Source organism: Macaca nemestrina, chromosome 5 (assembly GCF_043159975.1).
Source record: "Macaca nemestrina isolate mMacNem1 chromosome 5, mMacNem.hap1, whole genome shotgun sequence".
NCBI classification, from domain to species: Eukaryota; Metazoa; Chordata; class Mammalia; order Primates; family Cercopithecidae; genus Macaca; species Macaca nemestrina.
In genome coordinates, this window is record NC_092129.1 from 154,092,732 (window position 1) to 154,117,753 (window position 25,022).

The 25,022-nt window shown below is 48.0% G+C and overlaps 1 protein-coding gene and 1 long non-coding RNA gene across 4 annotated transcripts; both read left to right on the forward strand.

Moving 5' to 3' along the window:
* The first annotated feature begins 1,770 nt into the window (after window positions 1-1,770).
* On the forward strand, window positions 1,771-6,529 carry LOC105467281 (patr class I histocompatibility antigen, A-126 alpha chain). Its single transcript, XM_071096021.1, is given in 11 exon segments — window positions 1,771-3,011; window positions 3,013-3,199; window positions 3,201-3,267; window positions 3,398-3,667; window positions 3,911-4,186; window positions 4,784-5,059; window positions 5,162-5,278; window positions 5,721-5,753; window positions 5,896-5,934; window positions 5,937-5,978; window positions 5,981-6,529. Coding segments are annotated over 11 exon segments (1,398 nt in total). The 5' UTR covers window positions 1,771-2,973; the 3' UTR covers window positions 6,034-6,529.
* Window positions 6,530-17,366: 10,837 nt separating this feature from the next.
* LOC139363461 (uncharacterized) lies at window positions 17,367-24,940 on the forward strand. 3 transcript variants are annotated; one of them, XR_011623884.1, is made up of 4 exons: window positions 17,367-19,005; window positions 19,825-19,968; window positions 20,108-21,350; window positions 21,821-24,940. It is a non-coding gene; the product is annotated as an uncharacterized lncRNA (long non-coding RNA). The 3 variants fall into 3 exon arrangements; XR_011623883.1 differs by lacking the exon at window positions 17,367-19,005 and having other exon boundaries at window positions 19,662-19,968; window positions 20,108-20,187; window positions 20,559-21,350; XR_011623882.1 differs by lacking the exon at window positions 17,367-19,005 and having other exon boundaries at window positions 19,663-19,968.
* Window positions 24,941-25,022: the final 82 nt, after the last annotated feature.

Below are 25,022 nucleotides of genomic sequence, written 5' to 3' on the forward strand. Positions count from 1 at the left end.
TCCTGGATTCCTAACCATTGGAAACTGTGGGAGATGATGAATATTTGTTGTTTTGAGCTAAGTGTTACATAATTTGTTACTCAATCGTAAATAAATAATACATTTTCACAAGAGAGGATGTATTATTACATTTTAAATTGCATTTGCTCCAAATGTATCATCATCATCATTATTATTTTTGAGACAAGGTCTCACTCTGTAACCCAGGCTGGAGTGCGGTGGCATGATCACCATGCACTGCAGTGTCGACCTCCTGGGCTCAAGGGACCTTCTGATCTCAGCCTCCTGAGTAGCTGGGACTACAGGCATGAACCACCATGCCTAACTAATTTTCTAATATTTCTGTAGAGATGGGGGTTTTGCCCAGGCTGATCTTGAACTTCTGGAGTCAACAAATCTGCCTTCCCCTGCGTTCCACAGTGCTAGGATAGCAGGCGTGAGCCACCACATCTGGCCTAAAGAAATTATAAGATATTAAACATGTAATTTAGTTTTAAAAGGTAAGGAGAATTTCCATGGCCGAAGAGGATGTAGTTTAATATCGTTCACAATGATCACTTTACTTGAACTTCAATTTCCTACTGTGTCTCAATTAAACAGAAAAGGAAGATCCAACCCTTGCTGGGCTGATTCTATGATGGCCCCAACAGCCAGCTCCTGGTCATTCACCTTCCCCCAGTGATTCAACCAACTCTAATGTAGGTGCTGCTGTGAAGGGATTTAGCAGATATAATTAAGCGCCTCAATTAGTTGACTTTAGGCTGGGTTTCTCCTGCTTGGACTGTCCTAATCAGGTGAGCCCTTGAAAGGACTGGGTTCTTCCTGAGCATAGAGAAACACAGTGTGAGAAGGATTCAGCATGAGGGGTTTCCTGCACCGTGGGCTTTGAAAATGAAGAGGCTATGGGTCGGGTGCGGTGGTTCACGCCTGTAATCCCAGTACTTTGGGAGGCTGAGGCAGGCAGATCAAGAGGTCAGGAGATTGAGACCATCCTGAGTAACACGGTGAAACCCTGTCTCTACTAAAAATACAAAAAAAAAAAAAAAAAAAAAAAAAATTAGCCGAGCGTAGTGGCGGGCGCCTGTAGTCTCAGCTACTTGGGAGGGTGAGACAGGAGAATGGCGTGAACCAGGGAGGTGGAGCTTGCAGTGAGCTTGGATTGCACCACTGCACTCCAGCCTGGGCTACAGAGCAAGACTCTGCCAAAAAAAAAAAAAAAAGGGGCTGTGTAGGAAAGAACGCTGGTGAGCACCAGGAATTGAGCGCAGCCCTTCACGTTCTCTGCATTGACAACCAGCAAGGAACAGGGACTTTAGTCTTACAACTGTAAGAAACTGCATTCTGCCACCTCTCTAAAAACCTGAAGGAGGATTCCAAATGAAAACACAGCTTTTGGAAGCCCAGAACAGAGACTCTATCCACATCTTGCCTAGATTTCTGACCAAGGAACTAGAAGTAGATAAATGGGTGTTGTTTTGCCAGGGGTGGTAGTACATGAATGAATTGATGAATTGATATGCACACTAGTTACATAAAATAAAATCTTTCTGAACTTTTTCAGTGTTTTACACTTCATAATTATCTGGGATGCATTTTAATACACTCATATTTCATTCATTAAGTCAATAAAAATTAATTTAGTGCCTATGATGAACCAGGTATCCCTTCCTATGCTCACCTGCCTGACACTCCAGAAGTTTCACAAGACCGAGGTGGAGACACCAGAGTGTTTTAGGTGGAGAAATGACACACTCTGACTGACAGGAGCAGGACCACTGTGAAGACAACAGTCACGTAGCAGGTCATGGGACAGTGCTAGTGTCACAATTCACAAGTGACAGTGCGGTGGGGACTAAAGGGAGAGGAGGGTCTGAAGGATGAGAGGGACTGAAGGAAGGCCTGGAGAAGCAGGCGCTGAGGAAAAGGACCAGAGGAAAGAATTCGAAAGCAGCAGAATTCTTAGGTTTCAATACATTGTTTTATGGATTTTAATATATCCATCTACAGAGCCTAGCAGGGTGTCCTTGGCAGTTGGCCTTTAATACCTTATGTGGGTCTGCCTAAAAACTAATTGCTTTTATGTTAATCAGGTTTTAAAAATACTAAGTGTTCCTATAAAATATACACAACACTTAGAAATGGATACTTCCTAAACACAGGCAGTGCATGAGCACTGGTGAGGGGCATTGTGACTGCATTGAACAGTTGCAACTGTGAGGTGAATAGTCTGTACTGTTTGCGGACATATAGTCTGCAAACTATATGTCTGCTTTTTGCAACATATAGTAACACAGTGTGCTAGTTTATACTGAGGAAATATCCTGGACTCACACAGAAACTCAGAGCTCTGGAATGATGGTACATTTAAAATACGACAAGCGGGAGTCACAGGCACATTGTTTGCGAAAGTGAAATTTAGGAGCTTTGTGAGTCCTGTTGTAACGCTTTCGGACACATCTATAAATCAAGGGGCCAAAGTCACATTTTTTACCGATTAGATTCGATCATTCGGGGGTTACCAAGATTCTACAACCCAATGTATTTAATAAACAAACAGCAATCTGATCTCTATTCTGTCTCATGCACCCAGGCACAACTTTTCCAGATTTAAAAAGAAAAACAACAACAACCAAAAAACAAACAAACAAAAAGTCTCTATACCTTCATTCCCAGAGTAAGCTCAGTCTCTGGCACAAAGCTCCGTGGGGTGAGTTTTCTTCTAGAAGAGTCCAAGGGGATAGATAAGGAGTGGGAGGCAGGGAGTCCAGTTCAGGGATGGAGATTCCGGGATGAAAAGTGAAGGGAGAGTGACAGGGCCCATGCCCAGGGGTTCTCCCTGGTTTCTCATACAGCTCCTGGGCCAAGACTCAGGGAAACAGTGAGACAGAGCGCTTGGCACAAGAGGAGGGGGTCAGGGCGAAGTCCCAGGGCCCCAGGTGTGGCTCTCAGGGTCTCAGGCCCCGAAGGCGGTGTATGGATTGGGGAGTGCCAGCGTTGGGGATTCCCCATCTCCGCAGTTTCTCTTCTTCTGACAACTTGCATCGTGTCCTTCTTCCGGAATACTCACGACGCGGACCCCGTTCTCACTCCCATTGGGTGTCGGGTTTCTAGAGACGCCAATCAGCGTCGCCGCGGTCCCGGTTCTAAAGTCCCCACTCACCCACCAGGACTGAGAGTCTCCGCAGACGCCGAGGATGGCGGTCATGGCGCCCCCAACCCTCCTCCTGGTGCTCTCAGGGGTCCTGGCCCTGACCCAGACCCGGGCGGGTGAGTGCGGGGTCGGGAGGGAAACGGCCTCTGCCGGGAGCAGCGAGGGGCCCTCCCGGCGGGGGCGCAGGACCCGGGGAGCCGCGCGGGGAGGAGGGTCGGGCGGGTCTCAGTCTCTCCTCGCCCCCAGGCTCCCACTCCATGAGGTATTTCTACACCGCCGTGTCCCGGCCCGGCCGCTGGGAGCCCCGCTTCATCGCCGTGGGCTACGTGGACGACACGCAGTTCGTGCAGTTCGACAGCGACGCCGAGAGTCCGAGGATGGAGCCGCGGGCGCCGTGGGTGGAGCAGGAGGGGCCGGAGTATTGGGACCGGGAGACACAGAACATGAAGACCGCGACACAGACCTACCGAGTGAACCTGCGGACCCTGCTCCGCTACTACAACCAGAGCGAGGCCGGTGAGTGACCCCGGCCCGGGGCGCAGGTCACGACCCCTCCCCATCCCCCACGGACGGCCCGGGTGGCCCCGAGTCAATGGGTCCGAGATCCACCCCGAAGCCGCGGGACCCGGGGACCCTTGACCCGGGAGAGCCCCAGGCGCCTTTACCCGATTTCCTTTTTAGTTTGGGCCAAAATCCCCGCGAGTTGGTCGGGGCGGGGCGAGGCTCGGTGGGCGGGGCTGACCGCGGGGGCGGGGCCAGGGTCTCACACCGTCCAGAAGATGTACCGCTGCGACCTGGGACCCGACGGGCGCCTCCTCCGCGGGTATGAACAGTTCGCCTACGACGGCAGTGATTACATCGCCCTGAACGAGGACCTGCGCTCCTGGACGGCCGCGGACATGGCGGCTCAGAACACCCAGCGCAAGTGGGAGGCGGCCCGTGCCGCGGAGCAGCACAGAACCTACCTGGAGGGCGAGTGCCTGGAGTGGCTCCGCAGATACCTGGAGAACGGGAAGGAGACGCTGCAGCGCGCGGGTACCAGGGGCCACGGGGCGCCTCCCTGATGGCTTGTAGATCTCCCGGGCTGGCCTCCCACAAGGAGGGGAGACAAATGGGACCAACACTAGAATACCGCCCTTCCTCTGGTCCTGAGGGAGAGGAATCCTCCTGGGTTTCCAGATCCTGTACCAGAGAGTGACTCTGAGGGCCCGCCCTGCTCTCTGGGACAATTAAGGGATGAAGTCTCTGAGGGAGTGGAGGGAAGACGATCCCTCGAATACTGATCAGGGGTTCCCTTTGACACCGGCAGCAGCCTTGGGCCCCGTGACTTTTCCTCTCAGGCCCTGTTCTCTGCTTCACACTCAATGTGTGTGGGGGTCTGAGTCCAGCTCCTCTGAGTCCCTCAGCCTCCACTCAGGTCAGGACCAGAAGTCACTGTTCCTTCCTCAGGGAATAGAATTTTCCACGGAATAGGTGATTATCCCAGGTGCCTGTGTCCAGGATGGTGTCTGGGTTCTGTGCTCCCTTCCCCACCCCAGGTGTCCTGTCCATTCTCAAGATGGTCACATGCGTGCTGGTGGAGTGTCCCATGACAGATGCAAAATGACTGAATTTTCTGACTCTTCCCATCAGACCCCCCCAAGACACATGTGACCCACCACCCCGTCTCTGACCATGAGGCCACCCTGAGGTGCTGGGCCCTGGGCTTCTACCCTGCGGAGATCACACTGACCTGGCAGCGGGATGGAGAGGAACAAACTGAGGACACAGAGCTCGTGGAGACCAGGCCTACAGGGGATGGAACCTTCCAGAAGTGGGCGGCTGTGGTGGTGCCTTCTGGAGAAGAGCAGAGATACACCTGTCATGTGCAACATGAGGGTCTGCCCAAGCCCCTCACCTTGAGATGGGGTAAAGAGGGAGATGGGGGTGTCATGTCTTTTAGGGAAAGCCAGAGCCTCTCTGAAGACCTTTAGCAGGGTCAGGACCCCTCACCTTCCCCTCTTTTCCCAGAGCCATCTTCCCAGTCCACCATCCCCATCGTGGGCATCATTGCTGGCCTGGTTCTGCTTGGAACTGTGGTCACTGGAGCTGTGGTTGCTGCTGTGATGTGGAGGAGGAAGAGCTCAGGTGAGGAAGGGGTGAGGAGTGGGGTCTGGGATTTCTTGTCTCACTGAGGGTTTCAAGCCCCAGGTAGAAGTGTACCCTGTCTGGTTACTGGGAAGCACCATCCACACTCATGGGCTGACCCAGCCTGGGCCCTGTGTGCCAGCACCTACTCTTTTGTAAAGCACCTGTTACAATGAAGGACAGATTTATCACCTTGATTATGGTGATGGGACCTGATCCCAGCAGTCACAAGTCACAAGGGAAGGTCCCTGCTGAGGACAGACCTCAGGAGGGCAATTGGTCCAGGACCCACACCTGCTTTCTTCATGTTTCCTGATCCTGCCCTGGGTCTGCAATCACACATTTCTGGAAACTTCTCTGGGGTCCAAGACTAGGAGATTCCTGTAGGACCTTATGGCACTGACTCCTTTCTGATATCTCACAGGACATTTTCTTCTCATAGATAGATAAGGCGGGAGCTACTCTCAGGCTGCAAGTAAGTAGGAAGGAGGCTGATCCCTGAGATCCTTGGGATATTGTGGTTGGGAGCCCATGGGGGAGCTCACTAACCCCACAGTTCCTCCTCTAGCCGCATCTCCAGAGGGGTCTGACCAGGTCCTGTTTTTGTTCTACTCCAGGCAGTGACAGTGCCCAAGGTTCTGATGTGTCTCTCACGGCTTTAAAGGTGAGACCCTGGGGGGCCTGATGTGTGGGGGGTGTTGGGGGAACAGTGGACGCAGCTGTGCTGTGGGGTTTCTTTGACTTGGATGTATTGAGCATGTGATGGGCTGTTTAAAGTGTCACTCCTCACTGTGACGGATGTGAATTTGTTCATGAATATTTTTTCTATAGTGTGAGATAGCTGCCTTGTGTGGGACTGAGAGGCAAGATTTGTTCACGCCTTCTCTTTGTGACTTGAATAACCCTGACTTTCTTTCTGCAAAGGCACCTGAATGTGTCTGTGTTCCTGTAGGCATAATGTGAGGAGGTGGGGAGAACACCCCATCCCCGTGTCCACCATGACCCTCTTCCCCACGCTGACCTGTGTTCCCTCCCCATTTATCTTTCCTGTTCCAGGGAGGTGGGGCTGGGATGTCTCTATCACTGTCTCAACTTCATGGTGCACTGAGCTGTATCTTCTTCCTTCCCTATTACAATTAGAACCTGAGTATAAATTTACTTTTTCAAATTCTTGCCATGAGAGGTTGATGAGTTAATTAAAGGAGAAGATTCCTGAAATTTGAGAGACAAAATAAATGGAAGACATGAGAACCTTCTAGAGTCCACGTGTTTCTTGTGCTGATTTGTTGCAGGGGAGGAGAGTAGATGGGGCTGTGCCCAGTTTGTGTTCCGGCCACCACGGGCTTTATGTGGTCACTGCTTGGCTGAGTCATCTTTGCTCCTTTATTGTCCTTGGCCGTTCAGTAGAACCTTGTCCCACCAAGACCTGTGATCACAGGGAGTTGGATGTCACCTAGGGTGGTCCCTGCATACAAATCTCCTTCTGTTATCAAGAGATAAATTTTCAGACCTGTCCATATCTTGCCCTCCTCCCAGGGCTCTTTCCTGGATTGTATTTTCCATCTTGTCTCCAATCGTTTTAAAGGAACCGGATTCTGAAATTTGCAGAGAGGATGGGTCCCCTAGTTTCTCATCACAGGTAACCTTCTGTTGGAGCTCCTCTTCTGCTGTCCTACTCATCTTCCTGCCCTGAGTTGTAGTAATCCTAGCACTGGCTCCAATCCAAACTCATGGATGTATAAAGCAGAGTCTAATTTAGATTCATATGTGGTTGGAAAATTGTACCCATAAGGCTAGGGTTATTGTTCCTGAAGAGAAAAATATGGTTGTGTGCTGCAGTGTGCAGGAGGGTTGGTGTGGGAGGAGGGGGAAGGAAGGGAGGACGCACAAGCAGCCCTGGTGAGAAAAGCACTGGCGTCATCGATGTCCACGTGAAATGATGTTGTTCTTTAGCTGCCACAAAACAGCATTTGCCCTGACGCTACATTAATAAAGATACTGCCTTTAGAATAGAGAGATGCTCTACAGTGATCATTCATTCCACTGACATTTGTTGTCTGCTAGGGATATGACTGGTTTTGCATTTAGAAAGCATCACTAAAGTAAAAACAGAAAAATTTCTGGCGTTGTGGTACATACATTCTAGATGCAAGCTTGTCCAACCCACGGCTCGTGGGCTGAATGTGGCCCAGGACAGTTTTGAATGTGAGGAGTTTTTGATTCTCTGTGGTGAATGTGAGACCTGGAGTGGGTGCACCCGCCTCCCTCAGGATCAGGAGTGAATGCTTTAGGAACACTCCTTTGCAGTGACCTGCAAAAGATAGAGGACACGGTTACTGTGAGAACCCAGAGTAGCAGCCAAGGGGGCTCTGCCCTCAAGGAGTTGTGGGGAAGGTTAATAAAAGGTGGTGTCCCAGGGTCAGAACAGATGGGCGGCCAGCGAGGGCACTGCTTCATATCTATGATGAGAATGCAAGAATTGAGGAGCAGGAGGCCGAAGGTGTTTGACCAAATACAAAGTCGTGATCCCAGTCTCAATTCCTAGACTTCAGTCAAGCTTTAGATTCAGAATCCACAGTGGAGCTTAAGGAGGCCAGGAAATAAACCTGGACACACTGTGGCCCACAGTGGGACCACTGGGTCCATAAACCCAGTCCTGGTTATCTCCCCATTCCCCACATGCATAATTGGCCTTCATGCACTGGCAACTTTGGTCACCCCCACACTGCGTCCCTAGTCTGGAGAGTAAGGACTGTCAGTGTACTGAAGCCCAAAGGGAATCCTCTAAAACTTCCCTCATCCCAGCCAAGCCAAAAGCAATATTGTGCCCCAGGGTGGGACTTGTGGAGGGTACTGCAGGTATTGTAGGGGTAGCACTGCCATTAGAAATCTGAAGGATGGGGTGATGTTGGGGTTGCCTATTATCTCCATAGAATTCAGCCATCTGTCCCTGGAGAAGTCTGATATGGATCAAGAATGAATGGAATTACTCCAGACTTGACCAAATAGGAGCCCTGATTGCAGCTGGATATCACTACTTGGGGAGATTGATAATGCCTCAGGCACATGGCAGGCAGCCATGCATTTAGTGAGTGCATTCTTTCCATTCCATTTAGAAAATGGATATGGAATGATTCACATTCACATGGGATTTTTAATACATTTATTGATAGCTTGCCTCAGGGCTACCGTAACTCCTCAACCTTCTATAAATATCACCTTCAGAGATCTGGAAAAATCAGATATCTCGCAGAATACTAAATCTGTTCATTTCATTGGCAATATCACATAAATCAAGATGGATGAGCAAGAAGAGGAGAGTACGCTGAATTCCTTGGCAAAACATGTGCACTACAGAAGGTGAAGATAAACCTTAGAGAGTTTCAAGAGTGGCCACTGCAGTGAAGTATTATGGGTCCAGTGATTACAGGCATGCAGGGCTCTCCCCTGCAAAGTAAAAGACACACTTGCATCTTGTATCCTTACCAGAAGGAAGGACGCACACTACCTGGTGATCCTCTCTGCGTTCTGGCAACACCGCATTCCACATCTAAGTATATTGCTTTGGCCCACTCTCTGGGTAATATAGGAGGCCAGCTTTGAGTGGGGCCTGGACAAGAAAGGATACTGCAGCAGACCCAGGCTGTGGTGCAGTCAGTCACCATCCCTCAGATCCTTGGTGCTGGGGGTGGCAGGGAAAGATGCAGGATGGAGCTCATCCAAGCAGCTGAGATCAAGTGAGCTGGCAAAACTCCATCTAAAAAAAAAAAAAAAAAAAAAAAAGACAACTAAATGGAAAAGCAGCCTCCTGCATCAGAGATAACATTCCTACACATAACGTGCGTCACAGAAGAATACATAGAGTGTGAGTTCTCTGTATGTGGAAGTTAAAAAAAACAGGTCAAACTGTGATTTGGGTATATATATACTTATTGTAAACATATTTAGTGACAAAGCAAAGGAATAATAAATACAAGACTCAAGATATAGGTTCCTTCTGGGGGATAGGATTTGACAACAGTCTAGGTTGGCTTCATAGGTTCTGTTTCTTATGCCAGGAGGGATGACCAGGTAGTTAGCTGCTTGATCATAAAACTTTACTTATTTATTTATTTTGAGTCTTGCTCTTCTTGCCTAGGCTGGAGCACAGTGGTGCAATCTCAGCTCACTGCAACCTCTGCCTCCTGGGTTAAAGGGATTTTCCTGCCTCAGCATCCCAAGTAGCTGGGATTACAGGCACATGCCACCACTCCTGGCTAATTTTTCTCTTTTTGGTAGAGACGGGTTTCACCATGTTGACCAGGCTGCTCTCAAACTCCTGACCTCAGATGATCCACCCACTTCAGCCTATGACATTGCTGAGATTACAGGTATGAACCACCGCTCCTGGCCCACAAAAACAAAACAATAGTGGCATTTTTCAAAATGCACCTTGTGTGTCTTTCCTGATTATTTGGAAATGAAAGAGAAGGCCGATCACGGTGGCTCACGCCTGTAATCCCAGCACTTTGGGAGGCCGAGATGGGTGGATCATGAGGTCAGGAGATCGAGACCATCCTGGCTAACACGGTGAAACCCCGTCTCTACTAAAAAATACAAAAAAAAACTAGCCGGGCAAGGTGGCGGGCGCCTATAGTCCCAGCTACTCGGGAGGCTGAGGCAGGAGAATGGCGTAAACCCGGGAGGCGGAGCTTGCAGTGAGCTGAGATCCGGCCAGTGCACTCCAGCCGGGGCGACTGAGCAAGACTCTGTCTCAAAAGAAAAAAAAAAAAAAAAAAGGAAATGAAAGAGAAAAGAAAACATCAAAGTTCATCACAAGGATCCTTAGCAATAACTACTCCTGGTAAAACAAAGCCGCAGTTGGCTGGGCATGGTGGCTAACGTCTGTGATCCCAGCACTTTGAGAAGTGAGGTGAGATGGTGTCCCTGCACTCCAGCCTGGGCAACAAGAGCAAAACTCCATTTCAAAAAAAAAAAAGAATTAAAAGGAAAAACACCATGCTGCATCAGAGATAACTCTCCTACACACAACATGCATCACAGAAGAATACATCAAGTGTGAGTTCTTTGTACGGTGAAGTTAAAAAAAAAAAAAAACAAAACAGGTCAAACTGGAGGCTGGCAGATCACGAGATCAGGATTTTGAGACCAGCCTGACCCGTGTGGTGAAACCTGGTCTCTACTAAAAATACAAAAATTAGCTGGATGTGTTGGTGGGTGCCTGTAATCCCAGCTACTCATAAGGTTGAGGCAGGAGAATTGCTCGAACCCGGAAGGCAGAGGTTGCAGTGAGCTGAGATCGTGCCACTGCACTCCAGCCTGGGCAACAGAGCCATACTCCATCTCAAAACAAACAAACGAACAACAACCACAACAACAAAAACAAGCCACAGCCAATTGTAAGGAGCCATGTAACAGAGAGGACCAGGATGCCATGAAAAACATGAAAAATAGCCTTGGCTAGAAATAGGTCACTTGATCCTTGGCTAATTGGCAACTCTCTACATTTTCTGATATACAATGTTCAACTTGATGTGCAAGGCAATTGTATCTTGCAAAGAATTTGAGAATTTGATATGTTACTTATGTGTTACCACCCATACAAGTGAATTAAACTTTTACAGAATAGAGAAAAAGCATTGTTGAGCAAAATAATAAAAGAGCAATAAGAAGGGAAAACACAAAAGAGCTGCTTTTAGAAGCACAAAATAACAGTGTTTTTCAGAATCATACTGGAGTCCAAATCATTTCTGTCACATCTAATTTAAAAACACAGTGAAAGATGTTAAACTGATCATAGGATGCTCACTGAATAGCCAGTTATTGAAAAATCTTGTTCCTAGATTGAAGCTAACCATTTCCATCTACCACATCAGACCAAATCACTGTCATGATGCTAACTAAGCTAGTTACACAGGCAAAGATATGAGACTCACAATTTTCTAACTGCAAAGCACCCTGATTAGGCAAATATTTTTGTAGATGCTTGAGTAAGAAAATTTGCATTTTGGCCATTCTTAAACTGAATTAGAAACTTCTGAAGAAAAACGAAGGTAGTTATGATTTTAAAGACATTATTTCATGGCATCAAAGTCTTGGGACGCTTTGATCTAGCTACTGTATTTTCCTTAACTTTGTTGCAACTCATCAAAGAGAACCAAGTGTCCCAATAAAACCTGCACATAGCTTAGATGTGAATAATTCATAAAAATAGGCAGGTGCATGGTCAGCCACTGTGGCTCATGCCTGTAATACCAGCATTTTGGGAGGCTGAGGATTACTTGAGCCCAGGAGTTCAGGACCAGCCATAGCACCATAGGGAGACCGCATCTCTACAAATAATTTTTTAGAAAAATTAGCCAGGAGTGGTGGCACAAGCCTGTGGTGCCAGCTACTTGGGAGGTTGAGGGAGGAGCATTGGTCTCATGATCCCAGGAGGTCGAGGCTTCAGTGAGTCATGAGCGTGCCACTGTACTCCAGCCAGGGTAAGAGAGTGACACCCTGCCTAGAAATAAATAAACAAATAAATAAACAAAGGCAGTTCATGAGCACTGGTGAAGGGCACTATGGCTGCATTGAGCACTTGCAATTTTGAGGTGATTAAATTCTGTACAGGCTCCCGGTTGCAATATATGGCAACACATTGTGCTTTGTCTTGTGATGTCCTGGACTCACACATAAACTCAGGACTATGAAGTAAAGATAGCTTAAAAATACAACAGACCAGAGTCACAGATACATAGTCTGGGAAAGTAAAACTTAGCTTTGTGAGTGCTACCCACTGTAGCACAATCGGAGACCCTTCCCGAGGCTGCAGGAGCCGCGGAGACCCTCGACCCGACGGGAGCCCCAAGCGTCCACACCCGATTCTATTTTCAGTTCAGGCCCAAATCCCTGGGGGTTGGTCGGGGTAGAGGCGGGGCTCAGCGGCCTGGGCTGTCACCCACCCGGGGACACGGTCTCACACCCTCCAATGGATGCACAGCTGCGACCTGGACCCGGACTGGAGCCTCCTCCGCAAGTATGAACATAACCTACGAGGGCGCCAGTTACCTTGTCCTAAACCAGGAACTGAGCTCTTGGACCCCAGAGGACAAGGCGGCTCAGATGCTCTGGCGGAGGAACATGCAGAGCTGCTGAAAACCTACCCGCAGGGAAGGTGGCCAGAGCGGCTCAGCAAAGGCCTTAAGAATGGGAAGGAGACGCCGCAGTGCGCAGGTTCCAGGGACCACGGGGTACCTCCCTGATCTCCTTCAGATCTCCCCGACCCACCTTCCAAAAGAAGGGGAGGAAAATGGGACCAACGCTAAAACATCCCTCTCCCTCTTGTCCTGAGGAAAAAGATTCCTCCTGGGTTTCAGATCCTATACCAGAGAATGACTGAGGGCCCACCCTGCACTCTGGGACAATTAAGGAATGAAGTCTCTGAGGGAAAGGAGGGGAAGCCAATTCCTGGAATACTGATCAGCTGTCCCCTTTGACCCCGCAGCAGCCTGGGGCACCAGGAATTTTCCTCTCAGCCTTTGTTATCTGCCTCACACTCAATGTGTATCTGTTGGTCTGATTCCAGCTCTTCTGAGTCCCTCGGACTCTACTCAGTCCAGGGCCAGAAATCTCTGTTCCCGCCTCAGAGACTAGAACTTTCCAAGAAATAGGAAATTATCCTGGACACTGCCTTTGTCCAGGATGGTGTCTGAGTTCTGTGCTCCCTTCCCCACCCCAGGTGTCCCGTCCATTCTCAGGATGGTCATACGGGTGCTGCTGGCATGTCTCGTGGGGAATGCAAAGTGCCTGATTTTTTTTGACTCTTCCCCTCAGATCCCCCAAAGACACGTGTGACCCACCACCCCATCTCAGACCATGAGGCCACCCTGAGGTGCTGGGCTCTAGGCTTCTACCTTGTAGAGATCACAATGACCCAACAGAGGAATGGAGAGGACCAAATTTAGGATGCACACTTCTGGGGACCAGACCTGCAGGGTACAGAACCTTCCAGAAGTAGGCAACTGTGGTGGTGTCTTCTGGGGGGAAGTAGAGATACACATGCCATGTGCAGCCTGAGGAGCCGCCAGAGCCCCTCACCCTGAGATGGGGTAAGGAGACGAATGAGGGGTCATTTCTCTTCCCAGGGTAAGCAGAAGCCCTTCTGGAGCCCTTCACCAGGGTCAGGGCTGAGGCATGAGGGTCAGGGCCCCTCACATTCGCCTTCTTTCTCAGGGCCATCCTCCCAGCCCACATTCCCTATCATGGGCATCATTACTGTCCTGGTTGTTCTTGGTGCTGTTGTCCCCGGAGCTGTGGTCACTGCTGTGATGTGGAAGAACTAGAGCCCAGGTAGGAAAGAGTTCAGCTCCAAGTTTTCTTCTTCCATTGGTGGATTTCAAGCCCAGATGGAAGCTGGCTCATTTCCTGCCAGTTGTGAGGCACCATCTCCATGCACATTTACCCTGTTCAGATGCCCTGTCAACTCTTACTCTTTTGTAAAGCACCTGTGATATTGAAGGACAAATATATCACCTTGATTGTGGTCATGGGAACCTGACTCTCTGCAGTCACAGGTCAGGGGAAGTTCCCTGCTAAGAACAGACCTCAGGAGGACAATTGGTCCAGCTTCAGCACATCCTCTTCCCTCGGGTTTCCTGATCCTGACCTGGGTCTGCAGTCACAGTTCTGGAAACTCCTCTGGGATCTCACAGCCCTGCCTCCTCCCTGGCCTCTCACAGTTTGTTTTCTTTCCACAGATGGAAAAGGAGGCAGCCGTGCTCAGGCTTCATGAAAGTGTGGTAGGGGTGGGAGAGTGATACCGGAGATCCTTGGGATAGTGTAGACAGGAGCCCATGGGGGAGCTCACCCACCCCACAATTCCTCCTTTAGTCACATCACCTGTGAGCTCTGACCAGATTTTGTTTTTGTTCCACCCCGAACAGGGACAGTACCCAGGGCTCTGATGTGTCCCTCAAGGCTTGTAAAAGTGACACCGTAGAGGGCCTGAAGTGAAGGAGGAGTTGGGGTAGATGGGGCAAAATTGGATTCTGGAGATTCTTTGATTTGGAATTTTTCAATGTGTTGGGCTGTTCAGTGTCACCACTTACCATGACTGACTTGAATTTGTTCACGACTATTTTTTTTCTAAGACTTCCTTGTGAGGGACTGAGATGCAAGATTTGTTCATGGCTTCTCTTTGAGACTTCAAGGGCCTCTGACTTCTCTTTCTGTCAAGGCGTCTGAATGTGTCTGTGTCCCTGGTGACAGGTGAGACGCAGGGAGACCAGTCCACCCTCATGTCCACTATGACCCCTGATATCATTTGGATCTCTGTCCCCACCCAAATCCCATGTCCACTTGTAATCCCTAATGTTGGAGGTGGCACCTGGTGGGAGGTGATTGGCTTATGGGGGTGGATCCTCCATGAATGGTTTAGAGCCATCTCTTTGATGCTGTTCTTGTGATAGTTCTCACAAGATCTGGTGTTCGAAAGTCTGTGACACCTCCCTGCTCTCTCTCCCTCCTGCTCCAGGCAAGTCAGTCATGCCTGCTTCCCCTTAACCTTTCAGCATGCTTGAAAGTTTTCTGAGGCTCTCTCAAAAGTTAAGCAGATGCCAGAATCATACTCTTATATAGCCTGCAGACCCATGAGCCAATTTAAACCTCTTTATAAATTACCAACTCTGTGGTATTTCTTCATAAAAGTGTGAGAATCAACTAATTCAGAAAGTTGGCACCAGGATTTGCATATTACTATAAAGGAAGCTGAAAATGTGAAAATGTCTTTGGAACTGGGTAACAGGCAGAAGTTGGAAGAGTTTGGAGAGTTGAGAAGACAAGAAAATGAGTGGAAATTTGGAACTTTGTAGAGACTTGTTAAGTTGTTGTGACCAAAATGCTGATAGTGATATGGACAATAGAGTCCAGACTGATGAGGTCTTAGATGGAGATGAGGAACTTACTGGGGCCTAGAGTAAAAGTCACTTGTTATGCATTGGCAAAGAACTTGGATGCATTCTGCCCCCTCCCTAGGGATCTGTGGAACTTTAAACTTGAGAGTGATGATTAAGGGTATCTGACAAAAGAAATTTCTAAGCAGCATAGTATTCAAGATTTGGCCTGGCTGCTTGTAATAACCTATGCACATATGTGTGAGCAAAGAAACCAGAACAGATATTTAAAGGAGAAATTTAATACCCAGGACAATTCCTAGTGGAGCTGCAGCAGCAGGACCCCTGCCATGACTACTAAATGGTAGAGCCACTGGCAATGTGCAACCTCAGCCTGGAAAAGCCATAGGCATTCAATTTTCACCCATGAGAGCAGCTATATGGGTTATGTTCAGCAAAGCCATAAATGTGGGGCTGCAAATGGCATTATGAGCCCAGCATATGCTCTAGCCAGTGTGCTCAGGATTCAAAATATAGGGTCAAAGGAGATTATTTTAGAGCTTTAAGTTTTTAATGTCTGCCATGATGAGTTTCAAACTTGTGAGGAAACTGCATTCATTTCTTTTGGCCCATTTATACCTTTTGGAATGGAAATATATAAGAAACGTCTCTTCCACTCTTGTATTAATATTTTGGAAGTAAATAACATTTTTTTTTTAATTTTGTAGGCTCAAAGCTTTAAGAACTTACCTTGAATCTCAGAGGAGACTCTGGAATTTTGAGTTGATGCTGGACAACCTAACGCATTTGGGACAATTGGGAGAAAATTATTGTATTTTGCAATGTGAGAAGAACACGAGCTTTGGCTGACTAGGGACAGAATGCAGTGATATAAATATTTATCCCCTGATACCTCATGTTAAAATCTGATGCCCATTGTGGGACGTGGGGCCTAATGGGTGGCGTTTGAGTCATGGGAAGCAATATTTTATGAACAGAGAGATGCTGCCTTCTCTATGGAGTGAATGAATTTAGTAGAAATGGGGTTTACCGCGTTAGCCAGGATGGTCTCGATCTTCTGACCTCGTGATCCAACTGTCTCAGCCTCCCAAAGTGTTGGGATTACAAGTGTGAGCCACCATGCCCGGCAAAACTATACAATTTCTAAAAGAAAATACAGGAGAAAATTTTTGTGACTTTGGGTAATTAGGCAAAAGATTCTTAGATAAAATACCAAAAGCATGATCTACAAATAAAAAAAGAGAGAGAGAGAGAGAGAGAGAAATTGGACTTAGTTAAAATTTAAAACTCCAGCTCTCCAAAGATGTCGAGAATATGAGAAGACAACCCATAGACTGGGAGAAAATATTTCACAATTTATCACAAATTACATTTGTGATGAAGAACCTGTATCCAGAATGTGACAAGTTATTAAACTCAGTGTAAGAAGATGAGCAACTCAACTAAAAATGAGCAAAATACACAAATATGTTCAACTGACTTTTACAAAGCACAATAGCAATTCAATGAAGGAAGGAGAGCTTTCCTAACAAATGGTGCTGGAGCAACTGGACAACCACCGTGGAAAAAAATAACCTCAGCCCAAACCTCATCTTTATACAAAAAATAACTCAAAATGAATCAAAAGCTTTAATGTAAAACACACAGTTAAAATTACAAACGTTGAGTCAGGCGTCGTGTCACAGGCCTGTACCCTCAGCTACTCGGGAGGCTGAGGTGGGAGGATTCCTTGACCCCAGGAGTTCAAGGACAGCCTAGGCAAGACTTTTTTTCTAAAATACATAATAAATTAAAAATTTTTGATTACAACCTTTGAAGAAAAAGTCATCAGAACTAAGACTGGACAAGTAGTTCTTAGACATAACACCGAAAGTATGATCCATAAAAGAAAAGGTTAATAAATTGGATCTTATCTAAACTAAAAACTGTTGCTCTGTGAGAGACCTGTGAAGAGCTGAAAAGACAAGCTACAGAACGAGAGAAGATATTTACAGACAACATATTCTGTAAAGACTGTATTCAGAATATATGAAGAAATTTAAAAACAACAGTAAAAAATGAAATCCAATTACAAAATAGGCAATGAGCAAGACATGAACAGACGTTTCACTGAAGAGGATAAGCACTAGACTAATAAGCAGATGCAAAGATGCTCAGCATCATTATTCAGTAGGAAAATACAAATTAAAACTGCAATGATGAGAATGGCTGAAATACAAAATAAAGGTAACAACACGTGCTGGCAAGGATGCAGAGAAACTGGCTCACTCTTATATTGCTGGTAGGGATGTATTTGAAAATGGTACAGCCACTCTGGAAATGGATATTGCATTTTTCTTCGAACTGAACATGTAATTTACTATATGACTAGCAATTGCCCTCCTGGGCACTTATTTCAAACAAGGGAAAACTTAAAGTTCATGAAAAACCTGTACACAAATACTCTTGCAGCTTTATTCATAATACCCCCAAACTCAAAATAATGCAATTGTCTTTCAGTGGGTGAATGAGATCTGCTGTTTGAATTCGTAACTGAGTCACACAAGTGCCCTTTCTCAAGGCTACCATCTTGCTTATCTGTGCAATAAGCGTGTTATGCGTATTTCCCATTTTCAAACAAAGAATATTAAAGACATGTACTCAAGGATCCAAATTTAATGAACATAAATTTTTTACTGCTCCATCAAAGACATTCTTGAGTGGGAATGCAAGTTGATGATACTGCCTTGGTTCTGCCGAGGTGCTGGGTTTGTTACCTACCATGGCATTTGCAGCATTCATGGAAAAGTCAACATAATGAAACAGGCAGATGGCATCTTGGTATTTCTGTGAAAACAGGTTTCCCTCCTGGACTCTCTGAAGGCAGCTCAGCGGACACACCTTCAAAATGGCAAAGATCAATTATGGTTCCTAGTGGGACACAACTGCTAACCTATTCCAACTCAGCGCTCTCTCTCTCTCTTTTTCCCCTCATTCTTCCAACTTGTAATTGTACAAATTTTCAAATGTGCCAAGAAGCTGAAAGAATAGTGCAGTAAAATTCAAGTTATCACTCTGATATATTTGATTAATATCTCTTTATATACATGAGAGCAGCATGTGGAATGATAGACAATAGAGACTCAGAAGGGTAAGGGTGGCTGGCGGTGGGTGTATAACAGAGGGGTTTCTTGTTGGGTACAATGTATCTGTCTGCAGTGACGGATGCACTGAAGGCCCTGACTTTACCGCAACTCAATATAGCAGTGTAGCAAAACTGCACCTGTGCCCCATGAATACATACGAATCTAAAAATTGTAAAATAAAGTAATATCTCTTTTTGTAGATACAGGGAGATATGTTGCATAGCGTGTGTGTGTGTCTGTGTATGTGTGTGTAGAGAGAGGCAGCAGGAATGAAGAGATTAAGATTTTGTGACTGAGCCATTCTAAAGTAACTTAAACATAAAACATGCATGGACAAATGTCTGTGTGACAATAAACCTGAATATAAATATGAACGAATATGCCTATAAACACATCCCTGGATAGATAGCTTATGAACAAATTCCCTACCCCAGCTCCCTTACTGGTTACCCTGTGAACACAGGCAGGCAGGGAACAGGACCCAGCTAGGTTCCCTCATCTCATCCTCTTGCTTCCAGGCAGGTCCTGCATCCACTGGTGCTGCACAGAGGGCTCCCACCCTGCCTTGGTCTGTTTCACAGGTGCTCCCCTAACTCTCTCTGCCTCCACTGCCTTACCTGGGTGGAGCTGAGGCTGCCCTGACCAAGAACAGCACCACCCACCTGTGCCCCCAAGACCAGGAAGTTAGGAGGAATCACGCAACAGGGTCAGTAACTCTCCCACTTCCCCAATCAGTCTGAACTGATGGCAGGAGATACTGATGCTTGCTTTACTCATCCTCATTCCCTGTTCATTTATTCTTCATTAATTCAATCCAATCTCCCCAGCAGTCACTTCACCCAAGAAGCAGGCTGACCTCTACTCTTCATAATCAGGAAACCACAAAGAACTCTCCATCCCCTCCCTGATATCACCCTTCAGCGCTACATCATCCCATGTGGGCTCTAACTCTGCAAGCAGGTGTCCCCCACAGGGTCAGCCCCTGAACACTGGCCCCAGATGTACCCCATCTCTTCCCAGCCCTTTCTGTATTGCTGTGAATCTGTCCCTCACTGAGAACTGACAGGGAGATGTGGGGGAGGAGGGGAGATTTCTTTGTGCTGTGTCAAGGCAGCAAGACAGACCTCTCCTTCTCTCCTGAACCTCACACTCTATCCCTTCCCAGACACTTGAAATAAAACGCAGACCAGAAAGTCTATTTAAGAGTCAGGACAATTACTTTTTCTAGACAAGTTTATCTTCCTTCTCAGGGCTCAGCCATGACTGTGGGTGACCAAACAACTGTTCACAAAGGGCAGAGATCTCTTCAATGCCACTTTATGAATTCACACTTTGCCACCTGCAGAGGTGGAAAAAGGCACCTCAAACCACCATCCAATAGTTATTCCTGGCCTTTACTCCTCACACCCATCTGGACACTTGGAGAGTGTGGAGGGCACCCAGGGTGCGTGGTGGCAGTGGAGGCCTTGGGAAAACTGGCCAGGAAGCCAAGGAATGCACCTCAGGTGACTAAATTTTTTTACAGTTCTGCACTTGCTGGAGAATGACCCCAAAAGATAAGACCAATTTGTTGACTACCAACTGATTTGGCTGAGCCATGGACAGGGAGCAAATGAGCATTGCCTTTACCTATGACATGCAAGAGGATTCTGAGACCTACCTGCATCAGGTGAGCCCCACACCCAGAGGGACACCCACTCTCCCACCTCCTTACTTTCTGTATCTTTTCACATTTTACATCCTCATCCCTCCCTCTGGGAGTCTTCCCTCTTTGGGGTCTTCTAGTCCTGCCCTCTGTCTCCTTCCAGGTGGCACAGGGCTTGGTCATCATGTTTGTGTTAGGTGTCAATGATGCCAGGATCTTCAGTATGGGCAGCACTGCTTTGAGGTCAGTGTTAGGAGCTGCCTGAGGAGACAGACGTCTCCACCATAGTGAGTGCCGATCTCATGAAACCCTTTAGGTCCTCCTAGTTCCTTAATATGTTTGTCTTCAATCCTGTCATGTAGGTCATGGGCACCTGATGCATAATGGACACTTGGTTGGTTCATGCACCCTGGTCTTTGATGCTGTGTTGGGATGTTTTTCTGACCTTTATGTGGGGTCTCTGTTTTCTTTCATCATATTACATCTCTTCCCCCACTCCCGACTCCGTCCTCTGAACCCATACAGTACACCAGCCTCTGCAGGTGTGCCATGTGTTCCTGCCTCATTTCTTCCTTTTCATGCCTTATTCTCACCATGCCACATTTTCCCCTCAGTTGAACAGACATAGTAGGGGACTCACCCATTCTGGAATGTGACTGCCCTTCAAGAGGGGACAGCAGGTTGGGGATGAAGGAGACCCTACTGACCCCACTACGACATCCTCTTCCCCGACCCCCTGGCTTCCGTCTTCTGCATCAGCACCACTCCTGAACCCCCATTCCTGATTGTCAGAATTTTCTCATGACTAAAAATGAAACATAAATGCATCTGCATTATGTGTGGGTGCTCTCTCCCTTTATTGTATTTGGAGTGAGTTTATTTTACGGCACGGTCCAGGGTAAATCCCTGTAAGGCCTGGGTGCCCTGCTGTGAGGTCAAAGGGGGATGGGACTAAGACTGCAGAACCCTGGCTCCCCCGCTACTTGCCAATTGCCGGCCCTTTGTGGGCGTCTCTTCTGCTTTCTCTGGCCTGGGAGACGCTGGGGTGTTTCTGATCCTGGGGCTCCTGGGGGGTGGTGCACATTAGTTCCAGGGATGGAGGGTGCTGTGGACACTGGTGGGAAGCTTGGGTGTCTCCTCCCAGGCTCTCTCCTCCCAGGCTCTCTCAGTGCCTCCTCATCTGTTTCTTTAGCTTTTGGATCTTGAGCACCAGGGCCTGGGCCGCCACCCACTCCTTCCCTTCCAGGAAGACCTGGTCCAGCTCCAGCTGTTGCTCAAGCAACTCCTCAGCTTGGGCCAGCTCAGCTGTGTCTGGGGCTCAGGGCCCTGGTGACAGGGAGTAGGGGAGGAGCATCAGCCAGGGCAGGGGGCTGAGGCCCTTGGAACCTGTATTGCAAGGTCTCGTGGTAAGTGAGGAATTCTACCTTCCTTTCTCTTTTTCCAGCCCATTAGCTTAAGTCCACCTGTACTGAGAATCTCAGGGAGTAATCTGTCTTGGGCATAGGCCTCTGGGGTGCATATACAGATCCCTGGCTCAGGGGCTGTATCTGGATGCTTTGAACGAAGACATGGGGTCACTGGAAAGAGAGGACCAGCTGTCTCTCCCCATTGACAAATAATTAACTGTTAGATGAGGGGGAGTTCCTGTTCAAGGACTCTGGACTGTGCTGCTCTGGGCCAGGGGAGGGCTGGCATCTCCTCTGCTTCCTCCTCTGCAGAATCTGACTCCAGCCAGGGCAGTTTCTCTGCTTTTAATGGCTCATGTGATTTGATTGGGCCCACACAGATAGTCCAGGATAGTCTCCTTATTTTAAGGTCCTTAATCTTCATTACATGAGTAACGTACCTTTTGCCATGCAATGCAACCTGTTCACAGCTTCCAAGGATTAAGACTGGACACCTTTGGGGACCATTACTCAGCCCAGCACATCTGCGTATGTTGAAGTCACCGAGTCAAGGAGACAGCCCTGCTGGAGAGGGTGACAGTGAAGCAGCAGCTACAATCATCAGGATTGAGAGGAATGGTCTGGGGCCTACAGGGAATGGTTACAATGAGGAAATGGGGGCCTAATCTGATGACAGCTTAGGGGTTTTGGGGAGGCGGAAGGCAGAAAGGTCTGAGACCCACAGTGAGGAGCAAGAACAAGAACCCCACCTCACCTCTGAATCCAGGGGTACAAGTCCCTGGGGAAACTCCCCGATGTGGGAGGACTTCAGAGGGGGTCATGTCCTCAGGGAGACTCAGGTTGCTGCTGGGGCTGGGAGGGGCAGGAATATCCTGAGAGAAGGTGTGGAGGTTTTGCTGATTGTGGACTGAGAATGCCATGGGGTACACTGGAAAGATTTCTGTGGCTGGGGAGGTGGGGGAGACAGAATAGGGCTGTGCAGAGCCTTGTGGGGATGTGAGTACAGGGTATGTGGGGGACCCAGTGTGACTGACACAGACAGGGACATGACAGGAGGAGCTCGGTCCTGGTGGACTCGAGGCCGACGGTGGTGCTGAGGCTGTGGGAGACGAGGGAGGAGGAGCAGGGGTGGCTCTCAGCTGGGCTCTGTCCATGGAGATGAGGACAGTGAGGTGGTTAGGTCTTAGTGCTATGGGAACTTTTCTTGACCTCCTGATGACTGGATGGAGTGTCTGATGGAGGAGCAGGCTTAGAAGATTCACTGGTGACCCTGAGGGAGGGGATGTGCTCCCTCCAGGTCTCAGGTCTGCCCTGACACCTCTCTTTGTGGCTTAGGGCTCCCTACTGTAAATTATTGGCAGTTAGTCCATTTTGGAGTCCATAACTTAAAGCAGAAACTCAGATGGTTGAAACATCACTTTCATGAAGGGTTGTTAGTAGTGTACCATTTAGATTGTCTTGCAAAAGTCTCATTTGTTTTGTTTTGTTTTTCTAAGTGACTGCCAATCTTGTTTTAAATTTACAAACGTAGTTAGTTGGTTGTGGGTTGCTTAACCTTATCTGTAACAACAGTAGTTTGGGTGTCTTATATTCTAATAATTAAGACTTTAAGCTGTGTACACATTGCAATTCAAGTATGAGTCATGCATAACCCTAGGACTAAGAGACAGGACGGACAGTCTCCCTCTCCTAAAATTTTGCAAAAGTTCTGGTTTCTTTTTCCACTCAGTGGGTACAAGTCAGCTAATGATGGACATGAGGTCTTTCTCCTCATTTAAAGGTGCTTCGAAGAATCACTGCCCCCTAGGAAGGCCTCCTTGTCTTGGTCCAGGACCCCTACCCCATGGCAGAGGCCATCTTCCCTCCCAGTGCACAGCGATGTCCCAGATAACAAACTGGTTAGCTGCTGTCCTCTCTTGGGCAGTTTTGTCTTCTAAAACATGGGTTTTTATCAGAGAATCTTCCTGTTCCCAGATGATCAAAACTGGGGCCATCCACTTCCTTCTGAGCCACCTCTGCCCGCGGGCTCATGGCTGTGTCCTCCAGTCACAACAGAAAACCCCTTCAGAACACCCTTCAGGAAGGCGGCATCTCCTCACAGGCTCACACATGCTTGGTGTGTGCACAGAGCTTTTGCTCTCGTTCAGGAGGTGTGTGGGGAGGCTCACTAGTCCAACAGAGCTTGGTACCAGTGTCATATGCCAGGAGCCAAGGTTACAAGGGATACAATGTTCCCAGACCTACCAGAGAAGGCAAACCCCTACAGCATGCAGGGCTAGACAGGGACAAGAAACAAGTTCATTCTAGGCCGCAAGAAGAGGGAAAGGGAAATTATGGACATACATCTGAGACACTGCAGATTTGGTTTCAGACCACAGACCATGGCAACAAAGCAAGTCACACAAATTTTTGTTTTTCCAGTGAATATAAAAATTATATTTATACTCTACTGTAGCCTACTAAATGTATAATAACATTATGTGTAAAAGAACTATGCAGATACATTAATTTAAAATTACTCTATTGCTGAAAAATGCTAACGATCATCTGAGGCTTCAGCTCATCTTAATCTTTTTGCTGGGGGAGGGTCTTGCCTCAATGTTGATGACTGCTGGCTGATCAGGAGGTGGTTCCTAGAGGCTTCTGTGACAATTTCTTAAAACAAGACAATGAAGTTTGTGGCATGGATTGCAAAGCAGGAATCAGTACTTCAATAAGGTCAATATGAGTTTTCGAGTTAAGTGAACCTGAATATGAGCCCTCCAGGCCTTTCCACCAGTTAGCTATAGAGCCTTGAGTACATCTGACCACAGCTGGCACAAGCAGACACTTGGCCAGTGGGTGAGTGCTGAATGAATTTCCTCATCCGCAAACCAGTGATATAATTCCTTCCTCGCAGAAGAATAAATGAAAAAAGACACAGTGTCAAGAAAAACAGACACGACCTGTGGAAGGCTGGGCACCAGTGCTCTAAAGCAAGTTCTGCCTAAACTGGTAGAAACATTTTTCACATTAGGAATAGGAGTTTTTCAAGATCCTGTCTGAGGCCAGGTTGAGAGCAGAGCAGGAGTAGGGTTCTGGGCAGGGCCAGGCACTGAAGTGAAGACAGGCCTGGAGAGAGCCGGCTCCTGGTGGCTGCTCAGTGGCTCAAACAGCTCCTTGCCTCACCTGCCACTGCCTCCTTCTCCCTTGGCTCTGGCTGTGCTGTTTCTTTCCCCTCCTGCCCTCCTGGTCCCTGGGACCCCACGGCTCCTAAACATGCTACTCCCAGAGCCCAAAGGCAAGCATGGAAGAGCAAACAGCTTCAGGGGCAGTGGGAAGATAAGGCCAGCTCCCATGTCACTGCAAGGGCGTGAGTGGAGGAGGTGAAGGGGGTCAGCACAGGAGTGGGGGAAGCCTCTCAATCCCACCCTTCACCACCCTCACCCCTGCAGCGTTTTGCCTATTTCCAGCTCTCAGCTCCTTCCCACCCTAGCCCAGCCCAGACCTCGTCCCCTTCAGAGCAGCACAGTCCAGAGATTTTCTTGAACAGGAATAACCCCTCATCGAACAGTTAATTATTTCTTAGTGGGGAGGGACAGTCAGTCATCTTTTTCCAGTGACCCCATATCCTTGTTGAAGGTGTCCAGTTACAATCCTGATCCAGCGATCTCTACCTGCCCTGCAGAGGCC